Source organism: Erigeron canadensis, chromosome 3, assembly GCF_010389155.1.
Source record: "Erigeron canadensis isolate Cc75 chromosome 3, C_canadensis_v1, whole genome shotgun sequence".
Taxonomy (NCBI): Eukaryota; Viridiplantae; Streptophyta; class Magnoliopsida; order Asterales; family Asteraceae; genus Erigeron; species Erigeron canadensis.
Genome location: NC_057763.1, coordinates 25,330,089 through 25,346,361, shown reverse-complemented (window position 1 = coordinate 25,346,361; position 16,273 = coordinate 25,330,089). Strand labels below are relative to the sequence as shown.

The 16,273-nt window shown below is 34.4% G+C and overlaps 1 protein-coding gene across 1 annotated transcript; it reads right to left on the bottom strand.

Annotated features, from left to right (window-relative positions):
* Positions 1-3,902: 3,902 nt before the first annotated feature.
* Positions 3,903-16,273, bottom strand: LOC122591162 (exocyst complex component SEC5A-like). The gene is made up of 21 exons (XM_043763383.1): positions 15,690-16,273; positions 13,213-13,361; positions 12,919-13,007; positions 11,180-11,374; positions 10,917-11,044; positions 10,665-10,823; positions 10,085-10,189; positions 9,882-9,956; positions 9,543-9,680; positions 9,270-9,461; positions 9,096-9,179; positions 8,481-8,607; positions 7,935-8,145; positions 7,335-7,450; positions 7,018-7,252; positions 6,708-6,801; positions 6,364-6,441; positions 6,212-6,268; positions 5,577-5,726; positions 4,749-4,958; positions 3,903-4,354 (listed from the first exon to the last, which is right to left on the bottom strand). The coding sequence occupies exons 1-21, from the start codon at positions 16,119-16,121 to the stop codon at positions 4,133-4,135; spliced, it is 3,246 nt and encodes a 1,081-aa protein (XP_043619318.1). The 5' UTR covers positions 16,122-16,273; the 3' UTR covers positions 3,903-4,132.

The window sequence follows — 16,273 nt, the reverse complement described above, 5'->3', positions numbered from 1 at the left end:
CCCATCCCGTCAGCCACCATCTTCGACGAGAACTTCCCGTTGAGAACAACCATCATATGGTTGAGAGTGAATGAATGAAAATAAAGAGTACGTGAAAACTGAATAGAAATGAATGGTTATGTAATGACATTGACAACCCGTTTTAAAAATGGTTGGAAATAACGACATTTTTATTCCAACCAATTAAAAAATGTTTTTATTTTTTTGTTGAATTTAATATTTTAAAATTTATTTTCTAACTCATAATGATAAACTAACCACAATGCAACTTTCGTATATTGTAAGTTACATAATTATTCGTTTAACCTGGTCACTCATCGAATATTAAGCTAGTTTTTATTATTATAAAAAGCGACATGTTTGAAAATGGATTAAAAATGAGAAGAAAAAAAATCATTAAAACGTTGCCAAATGAGAAATAGGAAAAAGACGAAATAAATCTTAAACATGTTATCATATATATATAAACTACACATTTAGTATAATTAATTAGTTACCATATCTAGATTTTTAATTTCAAGAGCCCAGATTGATTTGTAAAACTAATTTCAATGGTCCAGATCAAAAGTTCAACTTTATTTTTTTCTCTCTGCTCTACCAGCAATATATATATATATATATATATATATATAATATGGGCAAGTCTTTCACCCATACCCGCTACAACACACACTTAATGTTGGATATTTTAGTGTAATTGGGTTAACTTGTTTGATCAATAACGTCATAATAATACATCATATAGGATTGGTGGTGCGGAGTGCACACCTATTTGAAATTATTATGACCCGCCCCTAAGGTACGGGGGTTCGGGGGCAGCGCCCCTGGGAGCAGGGTCCAAGGGGCGGCAGCCCCTGGCTGAGGTCGAGCTACTAGGTCAGCTTGGAAATTTTTTATTTCCATCGAATTGTTATGGTGAAAAATCTTCCGAAAATTTTATTTTTGAAATTCGAGGGACTAATTTTGCCAAATTCGAAATATAATAATGAACTGCCTAATGACAGTTTTTGGGCCTAATAATATCCCGTTTTTAGAATTGATCGTGACTTCTTTTATTTCTCTCTTTTTCTCTGGTTCTGTTCTCTCAAACACAGACACACAAAACATTCTTAATCTTTGATTGTATCAGATTGAATAGTTTGGGTGAACCGCCAAATTGATTCAATCTGAAAGCGATTACGTGCCTTCAAAGATTGACTATATCCGGTTATTTTGTTTGTTATCTCGAAATTTCCCAAACACTTAATATATTACGAACTATACATTTCATTCCATCTTAGTAAGAAAAGGCTAAAATAGAAAATCAAATATTCAAACGATGTACATTTCATGGCATCATCATCATCTTTCAACTCAACTAAGCATCATGCTTATTTGTATATATATTATGAATCACATTATAATCTCATGTCTTACAGCATCATATTAAATAAACTCGTAAGTTTTAAAGTAACATAACAAGTACTCTGAATATTAAATTAGTTGTTGCATGTAAAAATGAAACAAATCAACATGGTTCGGATCAGTGGACAATGGTAAACACCCTGACATGTAGAGATGGATATCAAAAGTTCGATCCTCATCCCATGTAAACACCGAATATCCCTTTTTACTATTTACGTAGAACCTGGAAACAGTCTTCCTATCTAAATGTGATTATGTGAGAATGCTCTTATTTTAACAAATGATGAGAATAATTCACATCCAATCAATTAATCACATGATAAAAAGGATACTATGGAACTGCCCCTTAATTCATTTTACAGTGAACATCTTTTAGACTCCAATTAAAAATTATTAAAAATTCTTCATTGTTACTTTCTCATATCTCACAAATATGTCAGTTGATTTCACAATGTCAAATGATAAAGTGATCATTCTGAAGGTAACACTAATATATAATAGTAGATGAATTTTGTTTTTCTTCTAAATAATTGATTTAACATAACATATTGTTACGTGATAGCATAAAAATATTTTGTCTTATTACAGATGGTGAAAATATTTATTAAGATAGCGCAGCTTTGTTATTTTTATAATAATACATCATTTTTTACAAAATGTGAAATCAGAGTTGCTTAAAACAGAACACAACCAATGGTCTTTAATACTCAGCTATAATACATAGGTTAGTTTTTATATATTAAGTTTCCATAATATTGCTAATATATAAATATAGCCTCTTGTAATCCTATTCAATAACACAACAATTACAATAACCTACAAGGTTTATCATGGTATCAGAGCTTCATTCACGAAACGGTTCTAGAGTTGGTCACTTGGTGGAAGTGACAAACATCATTGTGAAAGTTATAGTTATTTCTATGATTAGAGGTTTTAATTCTGTCCTTGAAGGCGTGGATGTGCCCAAATGTCTTTAAGGCAAAAGAAGCAGCAATGGATGTCGTTAATTGTGCTCCCGTAGAGAAAGGATCAGAAACCGCTGACATAGCCATTGTTGAGTTGCTCACACTCTGGAAGTAGCATTTAAGATTGAGGAACAATAACACAGCAACTGACGCAACGATCGTTCACCTACAAAACTGCTTTGTAGATGGAGATCGAAGAACTGTAAAATGCCCTATGTGGACGCTTTTTATTACATTGTGATGTTGTTTCCCTTCTTTTTTATCTCTCAAATGATGTATGTGTATAGTTGGAATGTAAAACCCTAAGGAATTCGATTAACTTTCCAAATGTTTCTTCTGCCTATTGCTTAAGCAAAGATGATTGTTTAAATCACTTTAAATCTCCTTACACACACACCCACGAAGATGATACAGCCAAATGTTTCAACATGCATTAAATTGCATAATGGTTAAACTTGAATGGTTACACTTGCATGACTGATAATCGACATGCATTCACCACAGGGCAGCAAAGTCCATACATCCAGACTTTTTCCGATGAGATGATATATGTGGTCGACATGAAAAAAAAGTGAAAGAAAGATTTGACCTGTCTTCATATTATTTTTATATTATACACAAACCCTAACCCTATTTTGATCTTGCGCTGTTTATCGCGATAGCCAACAATTTTTTGACACTTTAATGTTATAACAATAAATTTTTTAGAATGCATCATCATATCACTTGCATCTATAATTAATCACATTCATGAATGACATATTTTCATTCATAACCACTCTATTAAACATTCATATCCAATATTTATCTACTTAATGTCATCCATATCCACCAATAATGGTTCAGATCAGGTGGATGTTCATTAGATCTGATTATCATTGTCATTCCTTAGTTAAAGTATCATCTTGGTTGAGTTTTTGTTGAAAAGTGTTGGAAAATAAAAAATGTGTTGGAGTTCAAGACGTGAACTCAAGTTCGGAGACCGTGACCTCACTTAGCTTTTTGGCGTTCTGTTGGTTGATTTAAAATGATCAAGATAGATACAGCTCCGTTGTCAACAAATATGATAAAAGGGGAAAAAGTCTAATGGATCCGGTGTTTAAGGCTAAATCAGATTTTAAGCGTGTCAAATATATGGGTTAAGATCTACTTTTCATTTTAGTTGGTCGTTTTTGTTTAGTGGTCGAGTATACACATCTTCATGTCAGATATTTAATTGAGTTTTAAAATGTTGTGAGTTGAATCATGACTTCTAATGTTTTAGAAAGATTGAGTTTTAAAATGTTGAGTTGAATTATGACGTCTCATGTTTTAGAAAGATTGGTAGTGCGTTACAAAACAGAACCTTTATTGAAGGCAAGTTTGATTAAGAATACAATTAACAATGCAGAACAGAACCCTCATTGAAGACAAGCTTGATTAAGAATACAATTAGCAACGCAAAACATAGTTATTTACGACTATGGCAACCCTCGTTACAAAATGAGTAGTTAGGCTTGATATCCAAATAGCGTAACATCCTTAAACATATTATTTGTAAAAGAATAAAGTGTCATGAACATTAAAAGGTAACTCCAATACAAAATACATCACATATGTCATCGCCTATATACAACAAAAATAACTTTAAACATATAAAAAAATTTATACAGCACAAGTTGAAAAAAAAAAAAAAAGCTAATGACTTCTAACATCTAGGATGAATAGATACAAGTGTTCACCTTGTGTTTTCAACAATACATAACTCAACAACTGAAGGCAAATCATCTCCTTTTTGGCCTTGAAAAACTCGGAGACCCATAACCTTGTTTGGCTCCAATCTTGCTTGGAGAGTCCATTGATCCTCTAAGCGAGCCATAAGCAGCTACTTTCATTGTTGCAGGAGCCGGATCCACCGGAAGTGACTCCACAAAACACGCTGTGTTGATTTGGGTCCTCTTGAGCTCTGACTGTAGAAACTCATTGCTACACTGTTGGGCGAGGGCCTACAAGAACATAACACATGATCAAATTTAGTTTAACTTACCCTCACCTGGTTTTTAGTCTACCTTTGGAATGGCAAGTAGTAAAGTTGGCTCATTTGCTTTTTTTGTTTACTTTTGAGGTGGCAGATATGACAAGTTCACTTATGAGCAGAAATATGGGTTAACTTGAATCTCAAAAAGGGTGAAATAAAAAATTTGCTCCAAAAAGATGAATGGGATGGACATCAAACCAGTCAGATATTTTGACTGTCGCTCAAGGTGTATTTTATATTTTGACCTCCAATATCAACTTATTAGTAGTTCAGGTTACCATTTTACAATAATATAATAGTCTGCAATCATATTTAGTAACTTTACCAAAAAAATAGGAATATGGATTAGGGAAGAGTCTTACAATCAACTCATCAGGTGATACAGTCCCCACTTTGTCATCTCCGGGCAGATCATCACTTCCACGTGTTGCACGACGACGGTGCTTTGGAGTATCACTAGCTTCGGAAGAGCTCTCGGTGGCCTTCTCCAATATCACCCCTTGTAGCGACTTGAGAGATTCGCTAACATCGGGAGTAAAATATTTATTTAATATGGTCTCAAAGTATTCAAGCTGCAAAAAAACATGGGTCCCATATCTGTCAGATTATGTAACAGTAGCATCGGTTCTGTTGTTGGAGAAATCGTAAAGCATGATAACATTCGCAACATATTTGTTAATCCAGTTTAGCAAATAAGTTACTACTTATAATTCATATAATTGAAACTTATAAAGGGATAAATTTAGATAATGTTTTTTATCCCTCACGGGTCACGGATGAAACAATAAAGATCAGGAAATGGGTCGACCCATCTAGTTTGAAACTTCTAGGTAAACACTGCATCAGGTCAAACCCAACCCTAATTTGACCCATTACCAAACCACTCATTTTCCTTCCCAAATTACTAGTACATTTTTTCACTTCTTCTGTCCCGTAGAAATTTAAGCCCTGGCGATTTGGCATGTATCCCTTTAAGCTTTTCTTTCCATTAGAAACAGCATTCATAGTAAATATATTTTCAAGTCTTGAATAGAACGGATCAAAGGCTCTTAAAAAAGCTAAAACTGTTTTCCACAATTTTTCTAAGGATGAGGGACACAATGAAATGATAGCTGGATTATATAAAATACATGTTCTATAATGTATTTTTATATCGGTGGCTACAAGTAATGAAGAAGCATTAAGCATACCTCAAGCATGAGCTGGCAGAAACCATTTGCATCCAATATCCTTATGTCAGTGTCTTTATGTTCATGAAAAAGGCTTAGTAATGTGTCAATTAAACCTTCAACAAGAACTCGGAGTATCTTGTCAAGCAAGGGTTTACATCCAGCAGAGACCTGCAATGAAGGTTCATGTCCATTCTCAAAAATTGATTTACAAAGTTACTAGAACTTTATCAAATATACGTTACAAAAAAAATTGGGCATATGCAGCTGAAGAAACCCCATAAGATGTGCAACAAAATGCTACATACGGATAATATTAATAGGTAGACCTTTGCAGAAATCAGGACACTGTGGGTTGAGTTGGGTAATCCAAAACACCTTTTGCCATTTAAAAAAATATCTTTGTAAACAATTATTGTCAGATTAATAATTTGTACCGTAATCTATTTGTTCGCATACATGATTTAAAAGGATTTGTATTAAAGAACACCTTGGGGCTCGTGCGACTTTTGACCCCTATTCCCTTTAAGCTATTTTCAATATTTAATGCCTTACAGATGAAGTAATAAAATAAATCCTGATTGACCCAGTAATAAGCAAATGTGTTGAAATTGGCTTTATATAACATGAATAAAAATGAATACTGGTGATCATACCTCAGAATGCACAGCTATAAGAGTGTGCAGCAACTCCACAGAAGCATCCCGAATACCCTGCAAAGGATGGAAAAAAAAGATGTAAAACAAAACAAAACATGAAATGAATCTAACCATAGACAAGGACCAAGTATGATTCCCAAATTCCTCACTTTCACTGCAGTTGCTCCCCCCCACTGTACTCCAGCATCCAACAAATAGTTCACAGCAGCTGTTCTAATGTGATTCGCCTGCAATCATAAGCAAAAAGAAGTAAAAAGTGCCTTTAGCATTTTGGAAGCTGTAAGCTGATCTATAAATTAGTCAACCTTTTAGCATGTCGGCATAACTTAAGAGAGTGAATGAGGATACAAAGTTGTTATGTTCTAATACATATAGGTTAACTAAATTTAGATAACACACAACTCTTAAATATTTTGAAACCCCTTATTTAATGAATATAACCAAACTTAGACCAACAACTGGAAAGCAACAATACAACGGTCTAGTTGTATACCTTTGCCATGGTATACTGAGCAAGTACTTTCTCTTCAAGACCTGAGAATGACTTAACCAAGTCTTCAACATCATTGTCCTCATCATCTTTCGCCCTGCAAGGATCCAATGTATAAATTGCGTTAATGAAACTAACCCATATATCAGTGATTTGATTCTCAAAATCCAAAAGCCACATGCACAGAAACATGTTACTTCGTATATATAGTCCAACCACCCAATTGAAATGGCAAAATTGGGACGGCCCATTTTATTTGCAATATATTCCCCTTGCTGGAAATTACTAATAAAGATATCTAAACTTTAGCTACCTGGTCTGCATCCAGATGTGTTTGTATTTAGCGTGCATCTCACGAGAAAGGTCATCTTTGCAGAACCCAAGGTTACTCAATACCATCAGCAGTTTTTGGTGTGGATTAGTAATACTTCCCGGGAGAGGATCAGATAAATTTTCCACTAGATCACCAGGATATCCATTTTGGAAAGGCATATTCTCGTTGTTCGACATATTTTGACCAAGCTCGCTTCCAATATGTTCCAAGTGTCCTAATGATGTGCATTATAAAACAGATCATAAGTTGACTGAATACATGCATATGAAAAAGGCTGTAAGTGACCCTCTACTTACCAGCAAAATCAAGCAGACAGTTCAAAAATGAAACCCTAACAGATTCTTGAGTTTCTTGAAAGAGTACAAAGGCATCTTCTGACTTAGTTGATTCACTCCTTAAAGACTGCATCATCCTGGAAAAAAGAAGTGGAAACATAATCTTTATCCATAACAAACCAAGTTCCCAATTAAGCATGATAACAAAGGCAAAAATGGAAAACAATAAATAAAAACAAAACCTTAGGGTACGTTTAGTTGTAAAAACTAGGAGTGTTTTCTAAAAAAACTCCAAAGGAAACATGGAAAACAGGAAATGTGTTCAAATGTAAATTCAAAAAAATTTACATTGAAAACAGAAAACCTTGTTTTCCAACTTATAACTAGATTTGGAAAATTCATTTTTTAGTCCACTTTAGAAATGGAAAACTCCTTGTGTTTTCCAAACTTGCAACTAAACGTGTTTTCAAAACTTGTAAGGGTTTTCTAGGAATGAAAAAACCCTTCTCAATTTCTTGGCAAATGAAAACGGAATATTAGAGCAAGTTTTCTGTAACTAAATGCACGTTAAATTGTTCCAAAAATAATTGGCAATTTCTACGCAACATGTTAAGAGCTTACATATTTATCTGATCCATTGCCATAGCCATAACTGAACGGAATGCTAAAGGCAGGTGAGAAATGGTGTATGAAGATTTGTTTCTTTCTAAAACAGAGACTGGGACCCATGATTCATTTCTTGATATCTCTTCAGTTGAAGCCCTCATCCACGAACTAAGCCTTTGTATGTATGTTTTTGTGATATCGTACTGAAGTGTTCGCATAGCTGCAACTGTTGTCAGAAACTGAGTCTAATGAGCCAAGCAACACAAAAGGCTGGAGTAGCTGCTTCTATGCGGGTTTGTATTGAAAGGGTTGACCCTCAAACACTATTAGTCCAACATTCTTTTATAAATAGATAATGGGTTAACTATGTTTACAAACAAAATAAAACTTACTTACAAAGTAGACTTTGGGCAGCGTTCAAACCATTTGACCCCTATGACCTGTTCCTCTTTAAGCTAACTTTTTCATTTGACCCGTTTGAGATAATTTACAACACGATTGACCCCTTCATAACTAAATCAGCAGAACTTAACCCTCTCTAGTAAGAAATAACCAAAATACCTGCGACCGAAGGTGCGGCTTCCTTTGCTTCAAAAGCTTCACATGCTTTAGATATATCTGTTATAGCATCACTCATGTATGGACGAAGAATATTTGACTCTTCAAGATCAAGAAACGTGTTATGGACCTGAGCATTAAAGGTGGTAATTAATCTTACATTTATCAGCAAAATCATAATGGGTGAAGACTCAGAAGAATATATCTTGTGCGAAATAATGTGACTGAACGACTCATAACAAATAGGAACAATACAAAGTGGTGGTCCCAGCATCTTCTTATACTATATATATATACATATATATATATACATATACATATATAGGTTTATATATATATATATACTTATTATTATATATTTAATCCCCGGATATCTGTAGGTAGGAGTAGTTACTATCATTATTCACATAATCCACAATACATTATCATTTGTTCATTAACTTGTAATCCAACTGGATATCACTTGACATCATGATTCATATGAATACTCACCCTCAAACCATAAAAAATTACCCGTAACTCGATTGAACATGTAGAGCAACCTCAAAATCACAGCCAAGCACATATAAGATGAGAAAGATTTCCAAAACTAAAAATATCTCATAAAAGAATATGTACCTTGGATTCATAAGCAGATAAGGTATTCTGTATCATTCCAGACACTTCATCAAGAGAGTGACTTGAATATTTTTCGTCTCCCACCTGTAAAGAAGTGGTGGGAAAAAAAATGGATTAAGTGTATCAGCTACCAGAAAATCAATAATCTGCTCCACTAGCAAAAAGATAACTTGCCTTTGCAAACTTGCCGCTTGAAACAGAGAGAGCGACCTTCCAGAAGACCGGTATATGATGGATAATTACAGCAGTTAATCTCCGTATGTACCTTCCCCGAAGAGCATCAAGTTCTTCAGAGCCCGTATCTCTTGATTGTGAATCTGCCGTCACTATACCATTCATAAAAGGAAGAGACGCATCAACAGCACCCTGATACGATGAAAGAAATTTAGGATCATAAGGTGTTGAGCAGACAGATGCTACATCCACAAAATAATAAGTGCTGCTCACAGATTCATTCAAATCATGCTGGATTTTCCTCCACTTTTCATCTGACAGTGCTTTCTCATGTAGCTCGTTTTGCAAGCTCTCTATCCTTGTTTCATGATCAAATGTGCACTTTTCAAGCAAACCTCGGATCCTATGATTCTGATATAAAGCAAGACAAAAGCAAATAAAGCATTTATGTGAGTGTGAGTTTGCGTATGCATCGATACGTATATACTATAATTACATAGATTGCATATGAGATTAAATAATCAATCCATAGCCTACGTAGTTTATTGTAGGCAATCATTCCAAATAAGTATTGAGGAAGGCTCAAACAAGAGGCCCGGATTAGTTTCTCACCTGTATATTTAGATAATGACGTACAGGATCTGACTCGGGTTCCAACTCCAATAAAAGCCTCACGACATTTTCAAGCTACAGTAAACATTATCAAGATTTAGAGAAAAAAAAAACCCGACTATACAAGAACCTGAAATCTGAAAATCAAAATTATTTATTTTTAATAGTTTAACCCAGAACGTGTTGGGTTGTATTGAGCTTACATTTGTTAAGTCAATCTGTGGATCTTCCATAGACCGGTAAAGCATGCCTTTAAACTCTTGCATCACTTTTTCAACCTCCTCAAGGACACGTTTCAATATCCCAACCTGTAAATTGAACAAAATAAAAATTTAAACAATGAAGTACATGTCCTTGAAAATGAACTGCAATGAATTGCCTACAAATGAACCCGGGACCTCTTCCGTGTGCATAATTTAATGATGCCTCATATTAAAACTTACTGTAAAACCAAAATGCAGAAGTACCAGATTTGATTTTTGTAGCATGACATCACATTTATTTATCCTAAATACATCGGATTTCTATTTAACAACCCCAAATAGGACAGGTTATATCAAATTATTAAATAACTTCATTTCTACAAACAATTAAGACATGTTTTGGGGGGAAAAAAGAGCTACCTTAGTGTATCTCACCACAACTAGAAGCATAAATTTGAATGACAAACCATTGGGCATAATCTTGAATACATACACCGATAAACTTATCCAAACCTTTTACATAGAGTATGAGAATTATAAAAAATACTATTTAAAAAGATATTAAGTTCAGACACGGTACATGAGAAGGGAGGACAATCGACTTTGCTTTCCTGTACTCTCTGACTGCAAGGTCATACTCTCCCTTACTAATGTTGCCACGAATTGCACTTGGTAAATTAAATAAGGTACGGAACCGTTGAAGCATTCCTTGAACTGACCTAATCTTCTCCGCCTGAGCCTGAAGTTTTCAAAGAATGAACCAATACATCAAAAGAAAATTTGAAAACTTATAATATTACTCGACCAATCCAATATGTTAAACAGTTCCAACCTGTCGTTCAAGTAGGGGTGCAAAAGCACGATTAGCCACTGAAGTAACTCCTTGGATGGAGCTATATAAATGAGAGGTTCCACAACCTTCAGGATCTTCTTCTATTCTTCTCAATTTTGACTCGATATCTGTGCAATTTACAATGATCATCACTACATATAGTAGGTCCTATAAAAATTAATGACCATTAAAAACATCTGCCGAAGAAATGAACACACTTTGCACCAGGAACTTAAGACACACCATAATTGAGCATAAATTACCATCAATTGTTGTTTTACAAGAAACAAAGCAGTCAAAATTTTCTTTGACCAATTGTTTTCTCTGTTGAGTTCGTCCTTTAAGATCAGTTTTCAAAGCCATAGCACCAGCTTCCAAGTCTGCTGCAGATGTATCTTGGTGCACCCGACATAGGAATAATTTTGGATCAAAACTCTCTGAGTAATACATCAACTTATCTGTACATTCAGGTTACTTTGTCAGCATAAGACTATAAGAGATAACAACACTTCTGACCACATGCTGAAAGAAATTGTAAACATTTCTAAAGCGATAATACCTACAGAGGAGACAAAATCATTCATTAAAAATTTCCAACAAATATTAACATACACATAGTAAAAACAAGGTAAAGGGGTATAAGTTGTGCCACACTTGAAAAGAGATGATAACTGTAAAGGTCTTTTCACCTAAGCCATAGACCACAAAGCAATTAATTAATTATTTGTGTTTCCGATGCATGATCTTATAGTAGTTTGGTGTTAAAATAAAAAATAACGAAACATTTATCATTTTGATGACTAATATAATTGAAAAAGACAAAAACACTGCTAAGTTTAGGAAGACAGGAAAAAAACTTTAAATAGGCCTAAAGGTTCCACTCCACATTGTTAGGATTAGGGGTCTATTTAAGTTAATAGTGTTTAGGCTTAACTATAATCTTGGCCCATGATCCATAATTCAAGCTATAAGTTTTGTGTTTTGTCGATCCATGTAACATGCTTTCTTTCTGAAATTTAACTTGTTAAATTAGATGTATCAGAGCCAGGTTATTTGATACAGTCACCAACAGGCAAAACCCTAGACCATCTCCTTGCTTCTGATTAACTGGTAGGCCAGCTGGCAGATCAACAATTTTGCATTTGGCAGGGCAGAATCTATTGATGAATGTTGTCTTCCTCTCGTATACGGACACAAAACTTTATTGAAGAATCGAACCTTCTATGATGGTTTCCCATGATTAAAACAATGGAAATTTTTCACAAACTTAACCTCTACCCATCAACAATCATTTGTGTTTATATACTGGGGGGAAAAGAAGAAGAGTGTGAATCAACAGATTCTGCCATCATAAACATGTGCCTGTGTGCTAACCAGCCAGCCAACCTAGTACACCGAGATGGTCTAGCATCTTTTGATATGGTTTCCAATAATTATTTCAATTCTACAATGGGACTCGCATACTATACCCAACAATGTATCTATGTCCAATAATTCAAATTTAGCCTAGAACATATAACTATCACAGAAGTTATAAGATCACTAGTTTCAATACACTACTTCACATGTAGTCCCTATTCTGGCTTTCACAGGGACATAAAACTGAACAACACAGGCTAAGCACATAAGTAGTGGAGGGAGTGCATGGTTGTATGTATGACCAGTGTCAATCATCTCAATAATATATTTGATAAAAAAAAAACATGAAGGTTACATGCATCACAATATTATATTATGCCCACGTCATATATAATTACTCCAATGAATCTGGGCGAATCATATGCCTCATGTTTCCATCACAATAAATTAAAGAATGGACTTATCTGATGCAAGATAGTAGATACATAAGAGCCTGAATAAACAGACAATTAACTTAAGTATCATGAGATCATGCAGCTTGTTCCACCAGCATACATATACTTGTAACTAAAAATACAATGCTATTCAAGAAGTAATATATGTTGGATGAAACAGCAAAACATCATAATCTACTAATAAGTACCTCGAACATCAGAATCTATTTTCTCAGATTTAGATGGAGAAGTTGATGCATATTCGTTGACCAATCTCCATGTTCTATTATCAATAACCCTGCCATCAGAATTAACCAACATTAGCATGAATTGCTACAAGTGACTGGAACTGCATAATCTAAGATTCCATCTGACAAACAATCTCATATGGAGATGACCTTTGTTAATATCTCATTTGTGATACCAGAGGTCAAGAACCGTCATGAAAGTCAGAGAACAGAAACTCGGAAAGAAACAAAATATATATAAAAAAAGAAATATACCCAAGTCCTAGAGGATCTACGAATTCCGTGGCACGAGAGAAAGACTGTACATTATTAAGCCCCTTTACAGCCACTGAAGGTTTCTTCTCGAACTTTTGGGTGGTGGGAATTGTTCTTGCTTCCCTCATCTCACGGACCCTTCTACCAAGCTGCCACAATATGCAGTTGCTATATGATTCAAGTATTTTCCAAAATCAAATAAAAACAAACAGTGAAAGCTAAAAGAATAGCACCTATCATAGGTTATCTTATAGAAAGTCACATCTCGAACTACAGAGGACGAAAATTGCCAATATATAGAGCACATTTTAGAGAGGCTTAGACAGATACATTCCACAAATCCAAACTCAATTTTAATCCATAGCTATTGGCCTAATTTACATTTAAATGAAGCGTTTATAGTATTGAGTATCAAAGGTAGATTGACAAAGTTGCACATGAACTACAAAGAGATATTTTCAGCAAAAATCTCTTTCATGCTCAATCACAAGCTTTCATTTGAATCACATACTCCAACTACAAAAAATATTTGAGTTTCATCCGCATTCCCTGGTCTTAAATTATGTCACTACTTTAATTTTTAAGCACTAGTAAGCTTTATACATATATCGTGATAGGATATACGCACTGGATCATAAAGACCGTTAACTAACACGGAATTAATTCGACGGTGAACCATCATGCTAGAGATCCCTGAACTTCCATGTAACAAGTTAAAGATTTTTGTTGCATATATACATAGGTTAAGTTCTTACAATAGCAAGATACTTTACATGTTTCATTCGATAAGAAAGTTACCAATAATAGTAATGTACTTGCATTACGATATCATTCATAGCCCAACAAGGTATTTTTGCTACTATTCATCAAATAAGAGAAGGGAAAACGTATTTTAGGGTAACATACTATGTGTGTTCCTTCAATCTGGGTACATTCTTTTTATTTCCCAAACTAGGGTAAACTGACCATTTTATACCATTAAGTGATTAACTTTCTAGTGTCATGCACCACATCATCATCATCATCAGATCCTCAATTTGGGAAACATGTTGGGAGTGCTTCGCAAGGGCGTTATAGTAGCTTTTTGCGGTTTAAAGCTTCTCGGTTATATTATAAAAATAAAACTCCTGTTTAAAAATGAAAGCTCTGTCCGTTTAGAGAAAAGCCTCGGACCCTAAAAGCTCTTAAATCCCCAAATAAAAGCCACTGACTGATGTTTTTTTAAAATATCTATAGCTTTAGTTATGTGTCCGGTTACAGATACTTTTTTCAGCATACATATTATGCATGTTTCTCTAACTTGGGTAATTATTACACGCATATATCAAGTTTTGGAAAACTTATTTTATACATCTTTATTTCTAATTCTAGTGAGCTTCCAATGTCACATGCCACATCTTAATAACCATATCCTATTCAGCACTTGCATGTCAAAGTTTACTATGATTGAAGAGACTAAGGTTGTACATTACCTTAACTAAAAAAAGGCACGAAAGTATATTGAGAAAATAAGTGACTACTGACTAACCAAATGTCAGATATATAATTTTACACTAACCAACATTTTACAGATCTCTATATAAACCACAAAATCATGACATTTATTTAACCAATTTCATGTGAGTTGTGATTCTGAACTTACTCTGTGAGTTTCTTTTCTCAAAACTGTAACACGAAATGGCGAAGTGGCAAAAATTGCAGCCTTATCACAAAAGCACAGTGCCAAAATCGTAGCTGACATCACTAAAATCTAAATTACAGCCATGTCACCACGTCGCAATGAGAATTTAGTTATCGAAAAACTCATTCCTAAATCAGAAGCTTTGCTAAATTCACATGATGAGGGTTGCCATTATGCTGGTCATCTAGGGTGATTTTGTAAAAAAGATGGTTACTTTGTGACAATATGTATTAAACTAGAAAACTAATTACCAAATTTAAGGACCATTTCCGAATACACTACATATCTATATCCGAGTACTCTTTTATTTCTATATTCAAGTATTTCACCAACAAATGCCAAAAAAAATCTTCTATATACCATGTCCTAGACAATCCAAAGCCGTCGGTCCACCGGCCACCTTCATCCCTTCCGCATATCCCAACTAAAGTTTACAAATTTGAGAAACCATTCACTACCGGTACAATTCTAGTTGCTATATACAATTGCTGCTAACCATATATATATATATCCATTTTTAGTAAGTAGCATCCTGTTCTACGGGATTATTACAACTACTAATATAAAATCCCATGTATTCCTATACACACCACGCTAACCGGTCGGCCCCTTAAAAAAAACTAATCAAGATCACCGGAAATCATCCGGAGAGAGAAAATGCATATAACTTAACCCCCTATTTTTCCGCATACTTAATTAGTCATACATATCATTTTTTTTTCTCTACAAAAACAACTAAAAACAATAACTAATAACAAATTAATTATAATAATAATAATAATAATAACAATAATACCTCAGCTTCATCAACTCTTTTCCAAGCATCAGGTTCATCTCCAACCCAAACTTTCTCATCACCACCACCACCACCATTATTTCTAGCCCGGTTTTTTAACCCGGTCCGATCGCGAACCGGATAATCGTCATCGTCATCACCTGAGCTAATACTCAACATCTCCACCTCAGAATCGTCATCATCCTCCGTGGCATTCCTTCTATGCTGCTGCTGGCCTTTTATCATATTATTATTATTAACAGAATTTTTATTATTAATATTTATATTATTATTATTATTAGGGTTTTTAGAAGTCCGATTTGAAGGAGGTTGAACGAAATTGACAACTGGCTTAGTGGATCGAGTTTGAGAAGTTTTTGTGTAGTTTAAATCTCGTTGTGATTGTTCTTTTAATGCCATTTGTAACAGCTCGTCGTCATCACTGTCACTCATTTTTTATTTTTTATTTTTGGATTGAATTGAAGTTGAAAAAGGAAGGATATTTGGGTGTTTTTGGAAGAAAGAAGGAAGAAGAAGAAGAAGATATGGATCTTGGTTGTTCTACTTTTTTGTTTTTTGGTTTTAGACGGTGGATGATGGTGAAT

Bases quoted from the DNA above. Each gene is read 5' to 3' on its own strand.
- LOC122591162 (XM_043763383.1), bottom strand. From the start codon at position 16,121: ATGAGTGACAGTGATGACGACGAGCTGTTACAAATGGCATTAAAAGAA. The intron at 5,727-6,211 runs GTATGATCACCA...CCTTCATTGCAG, and splicing joins TTATAGCTGTGCATTCTGAG to GTCTCTGCTGGATGTAAACC. The intron at 4,355-4,748 runs GTAAGACTCTTC...ATGTTCTTGTAG, and splicing joins TATCACCTGATGAGTTGATT to GCCCTCGCCCAACAGTGTAG.